At 53.4% G+C, this 23,012-nt stretch overlaps 2 protein-coding genes across 3 annotated transcripts in view; both read left to right on the forward strand.

Moving 5' to 3' along the window:
* The window catches only part of Plekha6 (pleckstrin homology domain containing A6), a 141,888-nt gene extending 134,005 nt beyond the window's left edge, over nucleotides 1-7,883 (forward strand). The window contains exons 25-29 of the mRNA XM_090341366.1: nucleotides 667-834; nucleotides 924-1,057; nucleotides 1,502-1,647; nucleotides 6,071-6,194; nucleotides 7,031-7,883. Coding sequence (XP_090197492.1) covers nucleotides 667-834; nucleotides 924-1,057; nucleotides 1,502-1,647; nucleotides 6,071-6,186 — 564 coding nt within the window. The 3' untranslated portion in view covers nucleotides 6,187-6,194; nucleotides 7,031-7,883. The remainder of the gene's footprint in view (nucleotides 1-666; nucleotides 835-923; nucleotides 1,058-1,501; nucleotides 1,648-6,070; nucleotides 6,195-7,030) is intronic.
* Nucleotides 7,884-14,768: 6,885 nt separating this feature from the next.
* Nucleotides 14,769-22,756, forward strand: Golt1a (golgi transport 1A). Of its 2 annotated transcripts, none has more exons than XM_090339939.1 (5): nucleotides 14,769-14,869; nucleotides 19,922-20,013; nucleotides 20,683-20,861; nucleotides 21,539-21,602; nucleotides 22,445-22,756. In XM_090339939.1, the coding sequence occupies exons 1-5, from the start codon at nucleotides 14,845-14,847 to the stop codon at nucleotides 22,481-22,483; spliced, it is 399 nt and encodes a 132-aa protein (XP_090196065.1). In that variant the 5' UTR covers nucleotides 14,769-14,844; the 3' UTR covers nucleotides 22,484-22,756. The 2 variants fall into 2 exon arrangements, with proteins under 2 accessions (XP_090196065.1, XP_090196066.1); XM_090339940.1 differs by having other exon boundaries at nucleotides 20,749-20,861.
* Nucleotides 22,757-23,012: the final 256 nt, after the last annotated feature.

Below are 23,012 nucleotides of genomic sequence, written 5' to 3' on the forward strand. Positions count from 1 at the left end.
GTTGAGTTACAGATGATCACCCCTTTTTTATCAATAAGAAAACTAAGTCAGCAGAGCTGGGAGTTTAGCCTAGTGGTACAGTGCTTGCCTAGCATGCACAAAGACCCAGGTTCAATTCCTCAGTACCACATACATAGAAAAAAAGCCGAAAGTGGTGCTGTGGCTCAAGCAGTAGAGCTCTAGCCATGAGAAAGTCCAAGGACAGTGCTTAGGCCCTGAGTTCAAGGCCCAGGACTAGCAAAAAAAAAAAAAAAAAAAAAAAACAGGTCAGGAGGAATTCAGGTTATTTTGGACCACTCAGCTGTTGCATACAAGAGCTCAAAGCATCTGCTTAACTCTTCTTTCTAGTAGATTTCAGAAACACAGGAAACTATGGCTCCCAAGGCCTGTTCTCAGACTGTTTACATTCTAGTTGACAGACTGGAACTTCTGTAATATTAAAAAAAAAAAAAAACAACCTATTAGAAATCAAAGCAAGTCCCACCGACCCAGGTGCCTGAATTATGTGGTGCAGGAGGCGGATACAGGCTCCAGCGAGACGGGCCCATGGCCCGTGTGGGGACCACGAATGGCTGTGCTGTGGGGGCAGAGGCTGGCAGCCAGGCAGGTTGTGAGGGGGAGAAGAATGCACAGGCGTGGTGTGCCCCTGACAGCGCTGTCCCCTAGGTGCGCCGTCACCGCAGCATCCACGAGGTGGACATCTCCAATCTGGAGGCCGCCCTGCGGGCCGAGGAGCCTGGCGGCCAGGCCTACGAGACACCACGGGAGGAAATTGCCCGACTCCGAAAGATGGAGCTGGAGCCTCAGCACTATGATGTGGACATCCATAAGGAGGTAAATGAAGTCCCAGTGGGGATCCACAGAGGGGGAGGGACAGGGGGAGGGGGGGCCAGGAGCAGGCGGTGACTGCAGTCCCCCTGCAGCTCTCCACTCCAGACAAAGTCCTGATCCCTGAACGGTACATTGACCTGGAGCCTGACACCCCCCTGAGCCCGGAGGAGTTAAAGGAGAAGCAGAAGAAGGTGGAGAGGATTAAGACACTCATCGCCAAATCCAGGTAACAGGCCCCGGGGCTTCCACCATCCTCCCTGCACCGGGACACGTGGGCCGTAGATGCTGTGGGGCGCCTTGCCTCCCCAGGGCGGAGCAAATGGAGCAGGGCCTGAGGCTGCAGAATGGGCCCAGGCCTCGGCAGGGGTGAGGTGGCTGCTGTTGGGCCCTAGAAAGGCCTGCTGGGTTCTTGTGCCAAGCGAGCACCAGGAAGACAGGCTGAAGGGTTGACTGACTTTTTCCCCTTCAAGGCTGCCCTAAATGTTCACTTGAACCTTTGGATTCATTTGAAAACATGGAGAGTAGGGGTCCCCTCACCCCTAGGAACAGCCTGGCTGGGCACCAGAGAAGGCCCTGCCCGCCCCTTCAGCCTCAGCCACAGACAGGCCACCCCTAGCCAGTTGGACCATGCTGTCCCTCCCTCCATGTCTGTGTGTCTGTGCCTCTTCAGTATGCAGAACGTGGTGCCCATCGGCGAGGGGGACTCTGTGGACGTGCCCCAGGACTCAGAGAGCCAGCTGCAGGAGCAGGAGAAGCGGATTGAAATCTCCTGTGCCCTGGCGACCGAGGCCTCCCGCAGGGGCCGCATGCTGTCTGGTGAGAGGGGCCGGGCCTCGCTCCGCCAGGGACACCAGCTGACCAGGTGTAGGGGAGGAAGTTCAGTGCTGCCAGGGGGGCAAGGACAGAGAGGGACAAGGCCAGGGAGCTGTTCTTCAGGCTCGGGGTGAGCATTCATTGAGCACCAGGTATTGTGCTGGGAGAGAGCAGTGGGGCCAGGGTCACTCATCCAGGAGCACTGACTCTGGGCGGATGATGTCACGGCCACTTTAAGGAGGACTGGCCAAAGGCCAGCAGGGAGCACCAGAGCCATCCTGCCAGCGCAGGGCAGAGAAAGTCACTGAAAACGATGATGATTGGGAATGGGAAGAGCCTTGGCCACTGTGGATGAGAAGGCCTGCCATTCTAGGCATCCTTTCACTGCCCAATCCTGCCACATGCCAATAGGAGACATAAAAAGAGAAGAATTAAAAAGAGAAGGCAGCGAAGGAAGCGAGAGTCCTACACTGACTTGTCTGTGGAGCCAAGTTTACTTCCAGCTACAAAGAGGTGAGGATGCAGACTAACGTCACACTAACAGTGCAGGTCCCAGGGAGACTCAGTGAGGCTGGAGGCATTAACTTCTGTGCGGCTGGATGTGGCATCCTGCAGTAGGTGGGAATGTGCCTGGGGTTTGAAGAATGAAGAACAGTCTGTATGAATGGAAGGCTGAGACAGTCATTAGCTCAAAGAGCCTGGATACGTGGGCTTGGCCAGGCATAGGTAGCATACCCCTGTAATCCTAGCAGCTCTGGAGGCTGACATCTGAGGTTTTGGTTCAAAGCCAGACCACGTCTATGATATTCTTACAGTTAACCACCAAAGAAGTGTGGCTCAAGTGGCAAGCTCCAGCATCAAGCAGAAAAGGCCAAGCAAGAGCGTTCTGGGACACACACACACACACACAGAGGTGTGAGTGCCTGAGGAGCCACAGGCTGGGGATACCTCTAGAAAGAGAGGCAGGCAGGCACGCAGCTGCACAGGGGCTGCGGTGAGAAATGCAGTATTCGCGATGAAGGAGACTGCAGATTCTGGTGCTTCCAGACTCTATTTCCTTGCCGGTAAAGTTTAAATCCAAACACCTACCTCCAGTTCAGGTGGTACAAGGATTGGAAGAAACAAATGCCAAGCTCTCTGGCACAGTGCCAGCACTTAGTTGGTGCTCAATAAATGCCCCCCGCTGTAGTAGTAGTGGTCATGGTGTTGTGTATTGGTTAGAAGCAGCTGGTTTAGCAGTGGCAAGTAGGAACCATTTGTCAGTTTTCTGATTGTCTGAAATATGCTTATTTTCAGAAAGCAGAGTTGTAGGCCATTCAAAGGGATTTAAGCAAGCCTTAAAGAAGCACCCACTGGCAGCTAGGGAATACCAGTGCCTAGGGGGTGACCAGGGAATGTCTTGGAATACTTTAGAGCCCCACCGTGGGGTGAGCTGGAGCTTTGGGCTAGGAAGGATGGCTTTGGAGAGCCCCTTCCTGCAGCCAGAAGGTCAGCAGAACCTTCTTGAAGTTTAGCAGCAAAATGAACTCAGACCTTCTAAAGATCAAATTCCCTGTGCTCGGGGCAACTTCCTGCTTCAGGAGGGTAGGGCAGAGAATGCTGTGGATGCCCTGCCCTTCTCTGGCCTTGGCTTCCCAGCGGAAGGTTCTGTGAAAACAAACCACCCAGTCTATCCGATTTCCCCTCCCTACGCCTGGGCTTACATTGCAGATCTACGTGCTACAAAGCAAACGGTCCACTTGATTTGCCAAACCCCAACTATTTGAAAATTGGCTGATTGTGGGACCAGACCTCAGACCTGGCTCTCTGTCCTCACTGTCCCTGGCCTGTGGCCCAAATCCCCCCAGAACGCCCCTGGGCAGAACAGTGTGGGCATCGGTTCATGTCCAGGACACCCAAGTGGGTTCTGAGCACAGGTCACCAGTGTGCAACAGGCACAGGACACGGTATGTGTTCCAGATGGAGGGCTGGGTGTGAATAGTGTCATTTTGAGGAGTGCTGTGCTTTTCCCGGACCACCTGATCAGTGTGTGGGGACTGAGTGTGAACGATGCAAGATGGGGCGTTTCTGAGCTAGTGGCAGGCTGTGCAGTGTGTGTATCTGGTAGTGGCTATATACATGCACTCATGTGCGTGCAGGTGTGCAACATGTGAGGGAAGGCTATGTGTGAGGCAAACAAAAGAATAACATGTGTGCCTGTGCGTGTGCTCATGTGCAAAATGTCTGGGGATTCGTTGTAGGGAAACCCATTTTTATGAGTCTAGGTTGTGTGTGTAAGCAGTTGGTGTATGAGTGGAAGTGATATTTAAGAATGCTTGTGTGGGGCCGGGAGTTTGGCCTAGTGGTAGAGTGCTTGCCTAGCATGCACGAAGACCCTCAGTACCACATACATAGAAAAAAGCAGAAATGGTGCTACGGCTCAAGTGGTAGAGCTCTAGCCTTGAGAAATCCCAAGGACAGTGCTCAGGCCCTGAGCTCAAGCCCAGGACTGGCAAAAAAAAAAAAAAGAAAAAAGAATGCATGTGTGTACTTGTGTGTAGTGTGAAGAATGATCGAGCTTGTTGGTTAGTGCTCTGAGAGCAGTAGTGCACATTGATCTATTTGCAGCTAAGGGTCTTTTTTTCTTTTCTGGCCAATCCTGGGGCATAAACTCGGGGCATGGGCACTGTTCTTGAGGGCTTTCTCAAGGCTACTGCTCTACCACTTAAGCCACAGCTTTTTCTGTGTATGTGATACCAAGGAATTGAACCCAGGGCTTCATGCATCGTAGGCAAGCTCTACCACTAGACCATTCTCCCGGGTCACAGCTAAGGGTTTTATGCTTCGTGTTCCCCAGCTGTTATACCTGGAAAACCTTTTACAGGTTTCTCTTCAGTTGTGTCTTCAGGGTGATTCGGTGGGCCCCTCAGCTTTTTACCTCTCCTCACGTTCTTGTTTCCGATCTCCTGTGGACCAGCGCTCCAGCAGGTCCACTCCTGTGGGCATCTACTGCCTGCCTGTAACATGAAACCCTAGTTTGGGTTTCCTTGAGAAGAAACACCTTACTCTCCGTGTGTGTGTGTGTGTGTGTGTGTGTGTGTGTGTGTGTGTGTGTGTATGTATTTTGGTGGTCTTAGAAATAGAGCTTGCCAGGCCACCGGGTCAGTGATGGGACACACACACACACACACACACACACACACACACACACACACACACAAATGCATTTGAAATCACTTGTGAATGGGTTTGTACACAACCTTGGGCCACATGGAGAGTACCAACGATCTGAGTGAGTGTAACCATAATTGAGTGTAACCATAGTGCAGGATCCCGGCACAAACTATGTATTCTGTGTAGACAGACGGCGTCCACACCAGCGCCGTGTGGGTTATAGACATGGGCTGTGGACGGATGGCCCGTGCCAGGGCCATGCTGGCTCCTCCCTTCTCATAGTTGCTGGGCAGGTGGAGTGGTCCAGATGAGTATGGGGAGAAAGCACAGCGAAGTTCAACATCATATTCCTCTCAGTGGAACTGTGGTGGGATGCAGTACCTGGGCTGAGGTCTGGTTCTTCCCAGATACTCAGGAGAGAGAGAATCCTCCCTCCCTCCCTCCCTCCTTCTCTCTCTCCCCCTCCCCTTCTCTCTCCCTCTCTTTCCCTCTCTCTCCCCCTCCCCCTCCCTCTTCCCCCCTCCCCTATCTCTTCCTCTCTTTCTCTCCGCCTTGCTCCTGCCTCCTGGCTACACCAAGGGCCCATGAGGGTCTGGTGACTGCGCGAGTGCAAGCATGTCCCCAGCAATACAGCTTTTCTCATTGTTTTTGCACTGTGCCATTCTCAACATGGGATGATGATGATGATGACAAGGACGATGACAACGACAGAGTAAAATCTCATTTATCCAAATGTCACCCTCTTAAGATGTGTCATGATTTCTCGGTTGGCCTCTCCTGATCACGTGGAGGGGGCATCTCCAATGGTGACGTCAAAGTCGACAGAACTAGCTTTAAGTTTATCAGCAAACTCCAGGCTCGAGTGAGGCCTGGGGGTTTGGACAGGTGTGATTTTACTGCAGTGTGACTCATCATCACGAGTGGTACGTCCATGTCTGGTGTTCAGCACCGCCCCTTACGTCTGTGTGTACAGTAGCAGAGTTGTGTGTGAATCTCACTGCACGGATGGAAGGGAAGAGCCTTTGGCCCAGAGAGGGCCCAGCCTTCACCTCTGTCCCGCGAGTTCTTAGCAGAGCCTGGCTTCCACCAGGTCTCCCTGCACCTTGGGAGCCAGGGCAGCTTTGCCTGAGCTTGAGCGAGCTGTCTCAGCTCTCCTGTGTGCCTTGCCTCCCCGCCTTGCTCCCTGCCCAAGGAGGGGCCCCACCTGCTCTAGTGTCCGGCCTCCCCCTGCCCCCCCTGCCCCTATTCACAGCCCTGTTCGTTTTTGTTCCAGTGCAATGTGCCACCCCCAGCCCTCCCACCTCCCCTGCCTCCCCGACTCCACCAGCCAACCCCCTGTCGTCTGAATGCCCGCGGGGTGCCGACAGCAGCCATACCATGCGGGTCTGAGCTCTGACGTAAGCACTTTTCTACTGTATTTCATCCACCCCAGGGAACGGGTCCCCCTTCCCTCCATCTCCACCTCCCATCGCTTCTCCCCCTCCATCCATCTGCTTGAGCCGCCAGCATCCCTGTGGGACCCCACAGCCATGCTGCTCCTGCAGACATGGCTACGCCCATGGCTCTGCTTCTCCAGAAGCAGAAGCAGAAAGGAATGGCATGGAGACTGCTCTGCCCGCTGTCAGGGAAGGCTTTCTCTGACATACCTGTCACCCAGCCCATACCTGTCACCCCTGAACCTCCTGCCAGCCAGCCAGCTTTCTATCCCTTAAGATACATAGCAATCCCAGCACAAAACCCCTAGCATCTCTGTCCACTCCCAGGTTTTGTGTGTGTGTGTGCAGGTCCTGGCCTTGAGGTCAGGCCTGGGCACTGCCCCCTAGCTTTTTCACTCAAGGCTAGCACCGTTCCTGCCTTTTTACTAGTTAGTTGGCATAAGAGTCTCATAGACTTTCCTGACCTGGCTGGCTTCGAACCACAATCCTCAGATCTCAGCCCTCCTGAATAGCTAGGCACACAGGTGTGAGCCACCAGCGCCTGGCTTCCTAGCTCTTACTGTAAATTCCAAGGCAGTCAGGCAGCCGTAGGCAAGGCTTGCCCTTCATCCCCCAGCACAGAGGGCTCGTATCGGGAAGTGGGAAGAACACTGACTCCTGTCCCCTTGTTCCGTCTTTCAGGGCTGGAGTGGGCTTTGGCAGCTTCTTTAGTAATGAGGCTTCTTTCTCCCTGAAGAAGTTGGCCTGAGCCGTTGCCATCCGCGTTCCTCTTCTCATCCTGGTTCTCTTTTCTCTAGTGCAAGCCCTGGCTGAGGCCAATGCTGAGAAGCTCCAGAGAGCCACGTTCTGAAGTTCCCTCTGGAGGGCCTGCCTCCCCACCCGGGCCCCTGCACCTACGCCCCAGGGGGAATTCTTCAGGAAGCTGGGCTGGGGGCCGGGGCTGCTGCGAGCAGAGGAGCAGAGCGTGGATGAGGCCTTGCTGCCACGCCTACCATCCTCACCCTGAAGCCCTTGCTGTCCCCGTGTGGTCGTGGATGGGACGGGGCATCTCTGATGTCCGCCATAGGGAGCCCAAGGGTGGGCCCTGGGTGGCTGTGAGGTGGCCTCTCCTGGCGCCACCTGCTGGAGAGCGTGCCCTGCTTGGGGACAAGCCCTAGGCCGGCTTAGGTGAGGCCTAAGGTAAAGGAGATGGACCCTCTGCCTCTTGGAGCTCCACTGGACACCAAGGACAGCTGCCATTGTTCCCTTCTCCCTTGGTCCCAGCTGCCCAGCTAAACCCCAGGCTTTGCCACACTCTGCTGATGGGGCTTCCAGGAGGTCAGTGGAGACCAAGCCTGCCTGAGCCAAAGACAAGGTGGAAGAGATGAGGGGTAGAAGGTGCGGTGCTGGCTGTGGATAGAGCAGCAGGTCTGTGTAGTGTTGGAAGGCAGGCTGGCGATAGTGAGCAGAGGGAAAGGAGAGGCCCTGGAAGGTGGGGGTAGAGAGAGAGGACGCTCACAAGTAATGAGGCTGGAGGGAAATGGAGAGGGGGGAAAGCCCGACTTCCCCATGGTGGAAGGTTAGTGGCAAGTGCAGAGTCAGACGGTCGCCTGTGCACCTGCCCCTCATCCCCAGGAAGACCAGGCCCAGAGGACTCACCAGCAGGGCACGGCTGAGGCCCCAAGCGTAGGGTGAGGGGATGCTGAGGGTGAATCTGGGCCTGGTGTGGCCTCTCCCACCTGTCCTGCATAGAACTGGCCAGCTGTGGGCCTTACCTAGCCAGTGTCTTGCCCCCATTCCTTCTAGAAAGCACTGTGGCCCAGCTGCGAGGTCCCCCTAGGAAGAGAGGGTGAAGCCTTACAAGGGGAGGCCAGGACCCTCTGCTAATCCCAGAGCAGGGCCAGAGGAGACTGTGCACCTACAGTCCACCTACCAGGAGGCAGAAATGCATTCCTCTTCCCTTGCACCACCCTGAGCTAAGGTGGCCAGTGAGGAGGGAGAGGGAGAAGCTGAAGGCCCCTGGCGCCCCAGGCAGCCTCTGCCAGAGACTTGAGTCCCTACTGCTGCAGCCCCGAAGGCAACTCCTTCATCTCCCACTAGCCCCTCTGCGCTCCTTCCCTGCTGGAGCCGTTGCTTGCTCATATGCAAGGAAAGATGAACATTCATCCAACAGATGCTGGCCAAGCACCTTTAATGTACTGGGCACTGTTGTAGGTGCTTAGAATATCCTCCTGCCTCTGAGGGGACTCTGCCTAGCTTTACTTCTAGCAGCTTCTGGACGGTCGCCTTGGCTACATGTCCCATCTTCGCAGCTCAAGCACCCCAAGTCTGTCCTTTCTCCCCTACAGACTGGTAGGTGGGATTTTTCTCCTAGGCCAACCCCTGCCCCACACCCTTCTCCTTTAAAAGCAAAAACATTTTCAGGGCCTTCTCCTTTCTTTGTCTCACGATCCTTTTTTTCTTTTTAAAGTGGTATTTTTTCAAAATACATATAAAATATCAAGACCTGATGCCTGCGCCGCCTCCATCTCGCAGCCCCAGTTTCATAAAGCTGGCTCTTTATGTTGCTTTACATGCCTTAATCTATGTTTTCCAGAGGTGACACGTGTTAGAGATCTATATGGAGTATAAATGTCTGTCTGGATCTTTTCCTCGACTCCTACCCGGGCCCATTCTCCTCTCCATGCCACTCCTAGCATGCCAAGGCCATAGTCCTTGCTTTTTTTTTTTTTTTTTTTCAATCCAAAGATGGGGAGAGGAAAGACTTCTCTTAAGGCAGACCTATCTTACGCTTTTGTTTAAAAAGCAAATCTATTTTCAAGAATGTGCAATGTCTGGATTGGACTGGCCACTGAGCTGAGGGAATGGGGATGGCTGCTCTAGATCCCAGCCCTATGCCTTCCCCTCTCCCCTGCTGGCTTCCTTCTCCACAGGGCCAACTGCAGAACGCTGGCTTCCAGAGCTTGCCCAGAGAGCACTGTGCCTGCCAGGGCCAGGCATGCTTGTCGAGCTCCTGGTCTGAGAGTTTGATGTCACACAACTCTAGATGGCACCCTGAAGGTTGTCATGTTTACAAGGACACCCATGCAGGCACACACACTCCTCCGCTGGGTGCCTGGACCATGTGCCCTCACCAGGCTGCTGCAAAGGGGTGCAGTTTTGTGGATGTCAGCCCCCTGCTTGCTGGAGCCATGCTATGGAGCAAAGGCCAGAGGAAGTGGCTTGAATGTGCGACTGTCTCGACTCTTTAGTATGGATACCTACAAGCTCCTTGGACTTTTCACCTTTTCTTGATTCCCATCTGTCTGGGTTCCATCTGTGTTCCTGTGAGTGCTTTTCTGGGGGCCGTTCCTCAGGAGATGGCACCTCGATCTGGCATCCAGACTTGATGCCATCCCCTTGGCTGGGGAGGGTCCCCCAGCTCATGTAACAGCTCAGCCTCATCAAGGGGAAACCCTCAGGACGGTGGCAGGTTGCTGCTTGAGCACTGAACAGTGCTGGCTCGGCCTTCTAAGTGGGTGCAGACTATGAGAGTCCCCACTGAGGGGTGTAGGAATCTAGGCAGGAGAGAAGGTGCCCTCTGAAATCAGGGGGATTGCAGTTTTGTACAGAACTGTCAGCTAGCTTTGGACCTGACCTCCAGCTGTGGCATTTGCTGTTCCCCTGCCCCCCCCCAGCCCCCTGTCGTGATTGAACAGAGCCTGGTTGGAGGCCCGGGGCTCAGCAGCCCTCTGGGGAGAGCCCTCATTACTCATCTAGGGCCTTGCCAATTAGCACATTACCTCCCTAATCAATCACCCAGAGGCTGGGAGTGAATACCGCTACTGTCACTTTAAAGATTGTTCTGAGACTGCAAGCTTGCAAGCTGCAGGCTTGCCTGCCTAAGAGGCGTAGTTTTAGGGCTTCTCCAAGATGGAACCCCTTCCTCCTCCTAGGTGCCCTCCTCCTGACAGCTCTTAAAACAAGGACAAATAGTATCTATCTATCTCTACATATCTAGTTATGCACCTATTGGGGCCAAGTTGGTTTGCTAGTAGTAGATAATAAACCATACAAGGAACCTTATGATCTCAGTGTCTTTCTTTAGTATAAAAGTGACCTTAGGCAGAGTTAAGGTGGAACAGAGACCATCCCTGTTGAGACCAGTCTTAGCATCTCCTGAGCATCTGTTTAGCCGCCGAGCCCTCCCCAGGAGAAGGGGTCACCCGGCTGAGACTGAAGAGCGTGGGCCCTTCCTGCCGGCAGCGTGCTTACGAGACTTAGGCTCTCAAGAACCTAAGGAGCCCTGACATTTGTAGCTCGCCAGTTTGTAAAAGCCGTATACAGGAAATAAAGCAAATGGTTTGTACCTGTGGTGTGTGACTCACTCCTTGTCTGCATTGGCCTCTGGCTGCCCCCTGTGCTTGGCAAGAAGCAGAACCGGCCTGAGGGACCTTCCCTCCTCCCCATGCCCCAGCCACACTCCTCAGCCAGCACAAGAAGGCACTAGAGTCCACCAGAGGGTGCCGCCTGCTTGCACAAAGGAGCTGGCCGGGACGGGGTGGGAGGGGGGTAGATTGACAATGTGTTTGGGATGCAGAGGGCAGCACCTTAACCCAGGTGAGGCCCTGGGGAACAGAAGCATCAGACACCTTCCCTGCTGTGTCCAAGGGAGGGAGAACCAGCCGCCAAGAAGTCACTGGCCTCCATCATTGCCCAGTGCCCTGGGCCACTGTGTTAGCCCCCTCACCCCCATTCCAGGCTGTCTCTGTCCCTTTGGTTTCATTCTCTTGGCAGCTTCCTAGCGATGGTTAGTTACTGCTGGTCTGCGGGAGGGGTTTTACTATGGCCTCTCGATTTGAAACCTGTGAATAGATCAGCTAAGCAAACACTCAGGGCTCCCCCCTGTAATCCTACCAATTTAGGAAGCTGAGATCTAAGGGTCATTGTTCAAAGCCAGCCTGTGCAGGACAATTTGAGAAGGTGATCTCCAATTAACCCGCCAAAAGTCACAAGTAGAGCTGTGACTTAAGTGGTAGAGGACTAACCTTGAGCAAATAAAGCTCAGGGACAGTGTCCCTGAGTTCAAGCCCCAGGACCAACACACACACACACACACACTTTCAGCTGAGATTCTGAGCGGGACTGCCAAAGACATGCACTGGAGAGAGTCTGAAGGGTTTGCAGGCTGCCCGGAGAGGGGTGAGAGGGCCCAGTGGGCAGCCAAGTACCATGGCCTGCCAGTGCATCCCCCAGCTCCTGGCTCAAGCCTTCATGTGGTGTGTACATGCCTAGCGCTGAGGGGATGAGAGGGAAGGGGGGGAGCTGTACCTGGCTCCTGATCCACTCCTTGCTGGCTGCATGGAGCTCAGGACTCATGACCCAGGTTTTTCACACTCCGTTCTCTGGTCTATAAAGTAAACATGGTAACCACCCATCCAGAAGCTCTCAAGGAAGTCACACAAAACAGCTGAAAGCACTTTGAAAATTGGAGCTTACTGATTAGAATGAAGACATGATTGGAAGACATCACGGAGGCCCTGAACCAGCTGCAGAGGCAAGACATGTGGCCAATGTCCCACGTCCTTCCAGTCCAGCGTCACCCCTCATCCTTGCCCAGTCCTGTCTGCAGCCCTAGGGACACACTCATAGCTGTGAAGCTATGTCCCTGTGAAGCTGGGCTGGACACAAGGCTCTCTGGCCCACCTCCTGGGCCCAGAGAACCAGACCAGGCACAAGCACAGCTGGTGCTGGTTGGAGGTGCAGTGTTGTCCTGGCTGCTTCATACGCCCAGGGAGCAGCCTAGAGCCGTTGCATAGGATACCAATAAAAATGTCACTAGCATTCCTAAGTAATATAACTGCACTTCCTACACAGCTCACGTGGAGTTACTGACCAGTGATTCCCTTTATATGGCAGGTACTACGCCTCTCCAAGATACAGATGACCCAATGGCATGCCTAAGGCCTCACAGAGCTCAGGGGGCTCTAACCTGAAAGCCTGAGCTCACAACCCACTAGGTTTTCATAGGAATTATACTGCCCCCTAACGGGAATGTTGGCAATTTGCAAGCGAGCCATAGGCTGTCCCAGGGATAAATAAGGTGGCCAAAACCCTGGCTGGCTTTGAGTGACTGAAATGTCCTATTTTCAAAACAAGGAGCTGTCCCATGGCCTTCCCCCGTACAGATTTTCAGTGGACTGCACAAATGCCATTTCCCACAGAAGTTGGTCATTCCTCAATTCCTACTACTTCTACTACCAAAAAAAAAGCTTTTGTAAGCATTTCAGATTTGTCTCTTCCTTTCTTCCTTCCTTCATTTCCTCCCCCCCTTTCTTCTTTCTTTTTAAATAACTTGCCAGAATAATCCCAGAAGTTAGGAAATCGTTATTATAGAGGGAAAAAAAAGAAATGGAATAAGACATTTCAAAATTATTCACAAGCACACGCTACATTGAGTACGCATGTAGGATACATTTTACATTTCTTGGAATGACTTCATATCTGGTTGAAAATGGTTCCATCCAGGTAGGGTTGGCTGGAAATATCTCACAGAGGAGCATTGGTTAAAACCAAAGTGGAAAACCACTAAAACAGAGATGCTAGAAATGTAGGAGAGCTCAGTAGATCTCCTTAATAAAAGCTCTAAGAGATTATTTCGTGTTCTTACCATCCTTTATGTTTTTCAAGACTTTTATAGCCTACAGATGAATACTTATTTGTGTGTGTGTGTGTGAGAGAGAGAGAGAGAGAGAGAGAGAGAGAGAGAGAAAGAGAGAGAAAGAGAGAGGGGGGGAGAGGGAGAGGGAGAGAGAGAGAATGTGTGAGGGGCACACACACCACACGCCAGTATTGGACCTTCAACTCTTGTTTGACGATTTCACTCAATGCTGGCACTTGACCGCTGGAGCCACAGCTCCACTTCTGGCTTTTTGGTGCTTACCTGGAGGTAAGAGTCTCATAGCCTTTCCTGCCCGGGCTGGCTTTGAACCGCGATCCTCAGATCTCAGCCTCCTGAGTAGCTAAGATCATAGCCCCCATCTTTGATGAACCCTTACGTTGTAAAGTCTACTTGGACATGGGTAGGAGAGTTGTGGGTTGTTTTTCTCCTTTCTCTAACCCTATCCCAAAGGTCTACATGTGCTTCTTCTCCTCCCCATTACCGGCTGGAAGTACAGGAGTACTGGCTTTTACTTCTGCGAAGTCTACATGTGCCATTCCATGAAGATTCAAACGTCCGTGCTGGCAGCGAGCTTCCTGAGGCCTGGCTGCATGGCGTGGTCATTGGCTCCACTCTGTCTTTTGGGGGGCAGCCCAGGGGACTGAATTCAGAGCCTGAGCACTGACCTTGGGCGTTCCTCAAGGCTAGAGCTCTACCACTTGAGCCACAGCACCACTTCCTGCTTTTCTATATATGAATTGAACCCGGGTCTTCGTGCATGGTAGGCAAGCCCTCCACCACTAGGCCGAGCTCCCGGCCCCTTGCCTTCCTCTGTGTTCTCCAGCTTCCTTGCACTGCCCTGCTTTTACTGGGGAGACTTCCCTTTTTCCTCAGTTACACGCAAACATCTCTGGTCCGCTAGTCCCTACCAACCCTTGCTCTTCTTCCAGCATTCCCGCCCTGGTATTTTGTTTTCTTATGTGCATGTGGTTTTGTTTTTGCCCAGGATGCCTCTGGCCTGCTATTTCTTTTGAATTCAAACTTCTGTATTCAAACTTGGTGTGAGCACTCTGAAATCCACACATGCTCCGGGAAGCGTTGTCTGGACATTGATACAGTGAGAGGGGTCAAATGCTACTCTAAAGCATTCTTGTTCTCACTCGATCTCTTTCTCCCTCTCTCTCATCATAGTTAGCTCTGAGTTTAATTTGCCATGCGGAGATTATCCAAGTCATCCAGGAACCCCATGTCTGGGAAGAGGGTGCATTACAAAGGAGACAGTGGCTGGCCAATTTAGAGACAAGAGTCTCTAAGATTTGTCTGCCCTAGCTGACTTTGAACAGCAATCCTTTGATTTCAGCTTCCTGAGTAGCTTAGTACTGTGCTGAGAACCCCTGCTCCACGGGGCAGGACTTTGGAAACCCTCTGCCTACTCCTCCAGGCTTGCAGAGGAAAGGACCTGCCATGTCTATGCAGCTGGCAGGGGGACTAGACAGAACCCTGCCTCCTCGATACCCAGAGACAGACAGGGCTTTGCTGAACACTGGCGGGCGGTTTACCCAGCCTGTCTCCAGGTTGCAGCAGCTTTCACTCTGATGGCTGTCGCCCCCTAGCGCCAGGCTTGTGTAATAGCACAGGGTGAATTCAGTAGAACTGCAGAAACAGGCGGACTCCAACTTTTCTATACCCTCTGTGGAGCCAGGTGAGCAGCCTGAGGGCACCCCGACACCCCAGTCATTCCACACAGAACCCAAGTTGTGTGGAGACTGGAGTGGTGAACTCGGCCTCTGCTCAGGTTGGGGTGGGGGGACTAGGAAGAAAGCCAGGCAGGCATCGCCCAGCAGGTGTGTGTGGGGAGCGAGGAGGCGGGAGTTAATGATTCACCTGGGCTCCTTTCACAACTGCCAAGGGTCAGCTTCCCCTGGCGAGCACAGCCTGGTCTTGGGGTTGTCACCTCCTTCAGCTGACCCGGAAGCCCCCAGGCTCCGAAGCATGATCTCCATCACTGAATGGCAGAGTGAGTGCCCAGGCCAGCTGGTGGAGTGGGGGTGCAGGCCGTGGGTGGGGTGGGGGTGGAGGTGCGTCTCTCCCAGCCTGGCTCTTCCCCTGGGGACCTACAAATGTGACCTATGAGCCCGTGACTGGAGCGGGCGTCTGCAAGCGGCAGGGCCGGAGCCGGTGGGGGCCGCTTGGGCAGTCTGGGGCTGGTTCCCGGGGAAGGAGGAAGTCCACCAGGCAGCTGACTGCTTCCTGTCCTGATTCTGGACCCGAGATGTCCCGAAGAGACCCGGGGCAGGGCGGGGGCTGCCTAGGTAGACCCATTTCTCACTCAAATCTTCAACATCCCTGGGGTCCCTGGATTTTCTCATAGTCAGAACTAAGCTCCACTCTGGAACACCCCTCCCTTTCCTTACGGGGAGACGGAAGGGGTCCACAGGCCCACCAAGGACCCCACAGGGATGAGACAGAGCTACAGCCCTGTGGATTTCATTTAAAGCCTCTTTCTCACAATGCAATGATGAACTCAGTCTCCCCAGACACACTCATCTCTTCTTGGGGTACAAAGCACTGTGCCAGTCACAGGACAGGCAGACTAGAAAGAGCCAGCCCTGTTCCCAGCTTGCCTCTAAAAGGCATTAACTGTCGACAGTGACTGTGAACTTTGTCATATGGACTTAAGTCCTCCAGACAAAACAAAGCAGGGTGAGGGGGCAGTGAGTTTGAAGCCTGGTGGGTTGCTGGTTTTGTTCGTGTGTGTGGCCAGGAGGAGTTTGCTGAGAGGAATCCTTTGTACAGAGGCCTATAGGGAACGAGGAAGCAAGTTGGTACAGTTATGTGGAGGAAAATGTTCCAGGAAGAGGAGCAGCTGGTGCAAAGGCCCTGGGGCATTAGCATATGTGGCATGCATGGGGACCCTCAGGGAGGCAGTGTGATGGGATAGCGTGATTGAGAGGAGCTCACTGAAAGGCAGCGGGCCATGATCCCAGTGGTAAGGGACTTGCTTTTATCTACATAAGAAGGAAAACTGTTGGTGCTGAGCAGGGGGACAGAGCAACTATTTATATTTTTAAAAGACCACCAATTCTGTACGCCAGGTACCAATGGCTCATGCCTATCACCCTAGCTACGCAGGAAGTTAAGATGTAAGGATCACAGTCAAAAGCCTGCCCAGGCAGACAGCTCTGTGAGAAGTGTGAGTATTGACACAAACAATAATGAGGGTCACTAGAAGTGCTTGTTGAGAGTGGACTGTCGAGGGGAGAGGGCATAGTGGGGAGGCCACTCTAAGACGAAACCAGTGTGCAGCAGTACTGTGGTACACAGTGAGCTCTGCTAGGTCTGGGGTGAGGAATCTCCTGGCGGATCAGTCCATGCATGAGGGGCAGAAGCGTCAGGAGGCCGCTCTGTGGATAGCCTGGGCTGTGGGCAGGGCTGAGGGCCGGAGGGGGCAGGAGCTGGCTTCGTATGGCCCGCGAGTCTCTTGGACATCAGATGGTGTCCAGTGGACAGTTGGTAGATATGGAGCTCAAGACAGAGACTGGCCAGGTGAGAGCTGGTGGCGTATAGCACCTCAAACCACAAGAATCCACGAGGGCACTTAGGGCTCAGCTTCTAGGCTGCTGCTGCTGGTGTGTGTGTGCGTGTGTGTGTGCGCGTGTGTGTGCACGTGTGTGTGCGCGTGTGTGTGGTAACTTACTGGAGATGAGAATCTCATGGAACAGGGGTCTGAGCTGCTGGGAAGAATGGATGAGGGTTCATTTCCCAGTCTCAATGGCTGTGCCTCGGCTATCCACGAGAAGAAAGGACAGCCACACCAGACGTGCGGGGAGATGGACTATCAGGTGATACCTGCTGGCAATGGATCAAGAAATAGTTGATTTAATGTAACTGCGGCTTCCCTGTGGATTGGTAGAGAGAAGAGGGCCTGTGTGGCATCACCCCAGCTATCCAGAAGGCTCACACAGCTCTCAAGTTGAAGAACAATTTGTGTGTATGTATGTGTGTGTGAAAGAGAGGTGGGGGAGGAAGGGAGGGAAGGAGAGAGAGAGAGAGAGAGAGAGAGAGAGAGAGAGAGAGAGAGAGAGAGAGAGAGAGAGAGAGAGAGAGACTACACACTCAGGAGTGGCCAAACTCAAGGAGAGCCACTGCTCTCCTTGGAGCCATCCCTGCTTTCCAGAACCAAGTTCAGAGATGTTGACCTTGGTTTCTGCTAGTGCATGCTAGCACTGGCCTTGGTCCACTCACAAAGGCGCTGCAGGCTGTGAGCTTTCCCTGGCAGTGGCTAGAATGCCCAGGGGGAGGAAGACAACCAAAGCATCCAGGTCCTAAAGTTGGCAGCCTCAGAGGCCCAAACAGGTCTCACTGGGTGGCGCCCTGGAGAGCCAGGCCGGCCCTGTAGTTGCCTCAACCTCCCTGCTGTGTACTTGTGATAGCTCCAGCCACCTCCAGCAGGGGGCGCTGCCCCCTTTGTCTGAATCTTCTGCCATGCCTGTGTCCTCAGGGCAACACACCCATCCCTTGTCCTCTCTGCCTTGGTGTTGTCCTGAGGGCCAAAAACTGGCTTGGCAATTTGAAATCTCTAAGCTACTCTAGAAGCAAGAACCCAGGAAGTCTTAAAGCTTTTGTGTGACAAACACATTTTCTGACCCTTTCCAATGAGGTTTTTTTTTTTTCCCCCACTGAGAGTCTGGAACTGTGGCTGACCCATCACAGGCACCGGTGGCTCATGCCTGGAATCCTAACTACTTCTGAGGACACGGGTTGAGGCCAGCCCAGGCGGGAAAGACTAGGAGACTCTTATCTCCAATTAACCTGCAGTAAACAGGAAGTGGGGCTGTGGCTCAAGGGGTAGAGCATGAGCCTTGAGGGGAAACACAAAAACAAACACAAAAAACCAACTCAGGGACAGTTTCCAGGTCCTGAATTCAAGCCCAAACTGAATATCAGCATAACAACAAAAACACAGACAAAATGGGGGTGATAATTTTGCAAGCTAGCCAATCATGAGCAAGTTGGAGGTCTTAGTGAATTCTCTGAGCAAAAAAGACTGGCATTTCATAGGACCGTAACCTTTTAGTTTGTACCATCCCTGCCACACCTACATTAAAAGAAGCATTCTAACATTATTTTGTGAGTGTGTGTGTGTGTGTGTGTGTGTGTGTGTGTGTATTGGTCCTGGGGTTTTGAACTCAGGGCCTGGGCACTGTCCCTGAACATTTTGCTCAAGGCTAGCATGCTACCATTTGAGCCATAGATCTACTTCAGGATTTTTTTTTTTTGGAGTTTATTGGAGAGTCTCATGGACTTTCCTGCCCCAGCTGGCTTTGAACAGTGATCCTCAGATCCATATCCTGAATAGCTAGGATTATAGGCTCGAGCCACTGGAGCCTGACTGTACTTATTTCTGCAGTAGAGTTCATCTGTTTAAGATGTCTGGTGACTGATTAGAAAGGATTAATTCTCAGAAGTCAGTGGTGTTATTTTCTTCCCATGGCAGATCTAATTTAGCCAGTAAGTCTAGTCTTGCCATTTTGTTTGCGTTTTTCTCGTTCTGTCTCTATATCACCAAAACAGTCCCCATGCCCCATGGCTTTTTAACAGCTCTTGTAAAGGCATACGAGGACACCAATTTGATATAGGTTATCAGAATCGGTTTGAACAAGTCCAGGGATATTTTGCCCTCAAAACCATTGCATGGGGGAAGGAATGGTCTTTTTAGCAAATGGCCCAGCAAAAACTGGATATTCCCATGCAAAAGAATGAAATTTGACTCTGATCTTCCAACATATGCAAAAAGTAACTCCAGACGGTAGATCTGAACATAAGAACATCTGAACATAAGAGTAAAGCTATAAAGCTATAAAAATTTCTTCCTAGAAGAAATCGTAACAGTAGCTTCATGCCACCGGACGGCAGGGATTTCGTAGATATAACACTAAAAGCACAGACAACAAAAGGGAAAATAAATCAGTCAAACCACCTCAAGATGAATAAGTTCTGTGCATCAAAGGATACAACCAGCAATGGCAAACAACCTACAGGACAGAGGGGAATGTTTGTGAGTCACCCATTTGATAAGCGCTAACATCCCGAATGTGTAAAGAGCCCCTCCAACACACCAGGTGCCCGAGGCTCGTGTCCATAATCCTAGCCATTCAGGAGCTGAGATCTGAGGATCGCAGTTTAAAGCCAGCCCAGGCAGGAAAGCCTGTGAGATTCTTTGTCTCCACTAAATAAACAACAACCACAAAAGCAGCTGGAAGTGGAGTTGTGGTTCACGTGGTAGAGTACTAGCCTTGAGCAAAAAGGTCAGAGATAGTGCCTATGTCCCGAGTTCAAGCCCCAGGACTGTCACACAAAAAAAGAACTCCTACAATGGAAGAACAAACTGATTCATAACCTGAAGAGCCACCTCTCCAAAGAAAATATAGAGAGCTGGAGGTGTGGCTCAAGAGGTGGAGCATCAGCGTAGCATGCCGAGGTCCTGGGTTCTCAAACCCCAGCATCCAAACAAACAAGGCTATGCGCATTTCCCCACAATCTAGAATTTACACTGTTGTTTCATTTTAAAACAAGTATCAATGCAACCAGTGGTCCTCGGGTGACTACCACAGTGGCAGAGGTGAGTGTGGCTCGAGGGGAGGACTGTGACAAGATGAGCTTGGGTCATGTAGGCTTCTTGTGGAAGGGCGTGAGCTGGCATGCGCGTTGATCTTGTCAGAGCAGCTGCTCCATTAGAAGACGGATGATAAATAAATGATAGATGAGTGATAGACAGACAGGTGGGACAGAGAGACAGATGGTTGTGTTCTGCCAGGAATCCAGCCTGGGATGGGAACGTTTGCTGCGCAGCTCAAGGGCTGGCGAGGGAGGCGCTGGGGTGAGCCGTGGCGAATGGACACCCGAGTGTGTGACCTGGTGGCACAGCTGCTAGGCACCCTGTGTGCTCTGTGTCCACCTCCCCTCCCCGTGTCCCCGAGCCACAGCAGCCCAGGAGACAGGGAAAGTCTCAGGGTGTCATTGTGCTCCCCGAGCTCAGCTCCCACCGCCACCTCCTTGCGTGTTGCAGAGATCGGCGTGGGGATCACGGTCTTTGGCGTCTTCTTCATCCTCTTTGGAATTCTCCTGTACTTTGACTCAGTGCTCCTGGCTTTTGGAAATGTGAGTCCTACCCCCCCACCCTCCCCTGGCCCACCCTCCTGAGCTCACTGTCCCCAGAAGACCAACCCCAAATCCACTCACATCACCCCGAGCCTGTGGCACGGAGAGCCTGACCATCAGGCCGAGCTCTGATGAGGGCCTGGGGCTCCATGAATCAGATTCCCCTCACCTGAATCCCACGAATGGGGTGACAGCGTGGACCCTCAGGGCCATGCTCAGGGGAAAGGGGAAGCAAGGCCATTTGGAAAGGAAATGGGCGTGGGAGTGGATAAAGCTCTTGCAGGTGTCTGGAAGGGAAAGCATGGAACATTCTAGAAGAAAGGCAGAGAAAGGGGCGAGGAGGAGCCACTCTGGAGGCAGTGGCAGAGATGTGCAGTGGGCGGTGGGAAGGCCCTGGGGCTCCCCTGTGGCTCCCTAAACTCCAGCCCCCCATCTGCCCATCCCTACCTTTGTAAACAGAGAAGCTCAAACTCTGCCTCCCAGCTCCCCTGGCGACAGGAGGCAGAAGGCTGGGCCAGCCCCGCTTCCCTCTCCATGCCCTGCAGGAGTGACAGTGACACGGGCCTAGGATGCTGTCCCCTCTCTACTGGGTCCTGAAGAGCCACCAGGCCCTGGCTGCGGGCAGTTAGGGGGTAGCTTGCCCTGACACTCTTCTGCCCCTGCCCACAGCTGCTGTTCCTGACTGGCCTCTCGCTCATCATCGGCCTGAGGAGGACATTTTCCTTCTTCTTCCAGCGGCACAAGCTGCAGGGCACCAGCTTCTTCCTGGGGGGCGTGGCCATCGTGCTCCTGCGCTGGCCCCTTCTGGGCATGCTCCTGGAAACCTACGGGTTCTTTAGGCTCTTCAAGTGAGTACACAGCCCCTGAGGGGGGCCCAGGCCATACGCGGCGGATCTTTCCAGAATTCAGGGTTCCCTCTCCACAGCAGCCTTTCTGCTTCCCAGCCCTACAAAGCATGGGCTCTGGTCGGCCGTGCCAGTGTGTTTGAGAAGAGTGAGACACGTGGGCAAAGGTGGCCCCTACCGGGAGATGTGAAGACCCAAGGCAGTGCCAACATGAGCATGGCCTCCAACCACTGCCAACTCCCAGGGCCTGGCCAGCCTGGTGCTCCACACCCAGTCCAGGGAGAAGAGGGCATCAGGCTAGAATAATGCTTATCATGAGATTCACAAGTCACACAGACAAATATCTCCTAGGCATGGCTGTGTGCAAGGCCCTGCGATGTAGTCACCAGTATTATTAACCACGGTTTATACCTGGAAACTGAACTTTGGAGATGTGAAGGACGCTGCCCACGTGTACAGCCCCAGTAAGCAGCTAGGTCAAGGTTTGAACACATCTGGCCCCAGGGCCTTTGCTTCTACACACATCACTATGCTGCCTTTCCAAACTAGAGGTACAGAGCCAAGTGTACCCCAAATCCCCAAAGGCTCTGAGAGGCCAACATTTGAGCCTTTGAGCCATGGGCTTTCCCCTCTCCTGGGACCAGCATGGACCCTGTTCCTTTTCTTCCCTCTGACCTTAGGGGCTTCTTCCCTGTGGTTTTTGGCTTCCTGGGCAATGCCTCCAACATCCCCTTCCTGAGTGCAGTAAGTAGATCATGCGGGGGGGGGGGGTGGTCCTGGTGGGGGGAAGGGGAGAGAGTGGGGGGGGAGCCCTAGAACTAGAAGTGGATCTCTCCCACACCCAGATGCCTGCAGTCCTCTTCCTCTCCCTGCTCCAGGGTGTGTGTGTGTGTGTGTGTGTGTGTGTGCTGAACTCTGGGTGAGGTACTGTCCCTTAGCTTCTTTACTCAAAGCTGACATTCTTCCACTTGAGCCACAACGCCACTTCCAGATTTTTTGGTGGGTACTTGGAAATTAGAGTCTCACAGACTTTCCTGCCTAGGCTGGTTTTGAACCGCAGTCCTCAGCTCTCAGCCTGCTGAGTAGTGAGGATTACTGATGTGTACCACGGGCGCCAGGCCTTCCCTGCTCCTTTTCTCCATCAGACAAGAGCCAGACAAGGTGGTGGGGGGCGGGGGGCAGGACCTGGGTGCAGGTGTGCTAAGGTGTGAATGGAGAGGTGGGCAACTGCCAGCTGCTCCCTGTTAGAACTAAAGAAATGAAGACTCACAAATTCCAGATATCCCAGCCAGAACGTGGCTGAGGTTTCTGGAAGGGCGCAGAGCCTGCCCTGGTCCTCAGTGTCATCCCTGCATCTGAAGCATGAGCTCACTGAGATGCCCAGGCCCCCTCCCCCTCCCCTCGCCCCCACCCCCCCACTCCTCCCATCCCTGGCACCCAGCACCTTGCTGTGTCTGCCAGCCAGGCACATCCCCCCTTCACTCCACCCCTGTCTGCAGCTGCCCTCAAGGCCAGCCCCATAATAGCCTGGCTCTCCAGAGCGTTCCCCCTGCTTTGTCTGGCGTAATGGTTCATGGCTTCCACAGCTGTTCCAGAGGTTTCAAGGCACCAGCTCGATGGTCTGAACCTTGAAGATGAGCATCTTGAACTTGAAGCTTGGATGGAGGAAGTAGGGGCCACTCCCACCGTCCTCCCCTGCCCGCCTACCCAGTACTGACTCACTCCTCATCAGTCGACCAAATCCAGGAGGGAGGATGACCTCAAACCCCCAAGGACACAGAGGCTGGCGGGGCTGTGGGAGCGGGGATCCTGTCTCCATGGAGATTCGGTGGGGGCTGGAATCACACCCTCACCCCAGACCGATGGGGGAAAGGTGAAGATTAAATCCCCCAAGCTGCGAGTGTGTCTGAGACTGTGGTCGGTGTCTGCGGCCCAGGAAGTCCAATCTCCGCTTCAGGGGTGTCTGCAACTCCCCACACCCTTTCCCCACAGCAGAATCACTTCAGCTGTTGGGTCTGGATTCATCTCCTTTGCAGGTCAGGCCTGTTCTCCTCACTGCGGCCTTCATATCCGGGGTAAATAATGCACTAATGCCAGGCGCTGATGGCTCACGCTTGTAATCATAGCTACTTGGGAGGCTGAGATCTGAGGACC

This window comes from Megascapheus bottae, chromosome 10, assembly GCF_031878675.1.
Source record: "Megascapheus bottae isolate mThoBot1 chromosome 10, mThoBot2.hap1, whole genome shotgun sequence".
NCBI classification, from domain to species: domain Eukaryota; kingdom Metazoa; phylum Chordata; class Mammalia; order Rodentia; family Geomyidae; genus Megascapheus; species Megascapheus bottae.

Coding starts and splice junctions, on each gene's coding strand:
- Golt1a (XM_090339939.1), top strand. CDS start 14,845: ATGATCTCCATCACTGAATGGCAGA. Junction 20,862..21,538: donor GGGTTCTTTAGGCTCTTCAA/GTGAGTACACAG, acceptor CTCTGACCTTAG/GGGCTTCTTCCCTGTGGTTT. Junction 21,603..22,444: donor ACATCCCCTTCCTGAGTGCA/GTAAGTAGATCA, acceptor TGGCTTCCACAG/CTGTTCCAGAGGTTTCAAGG.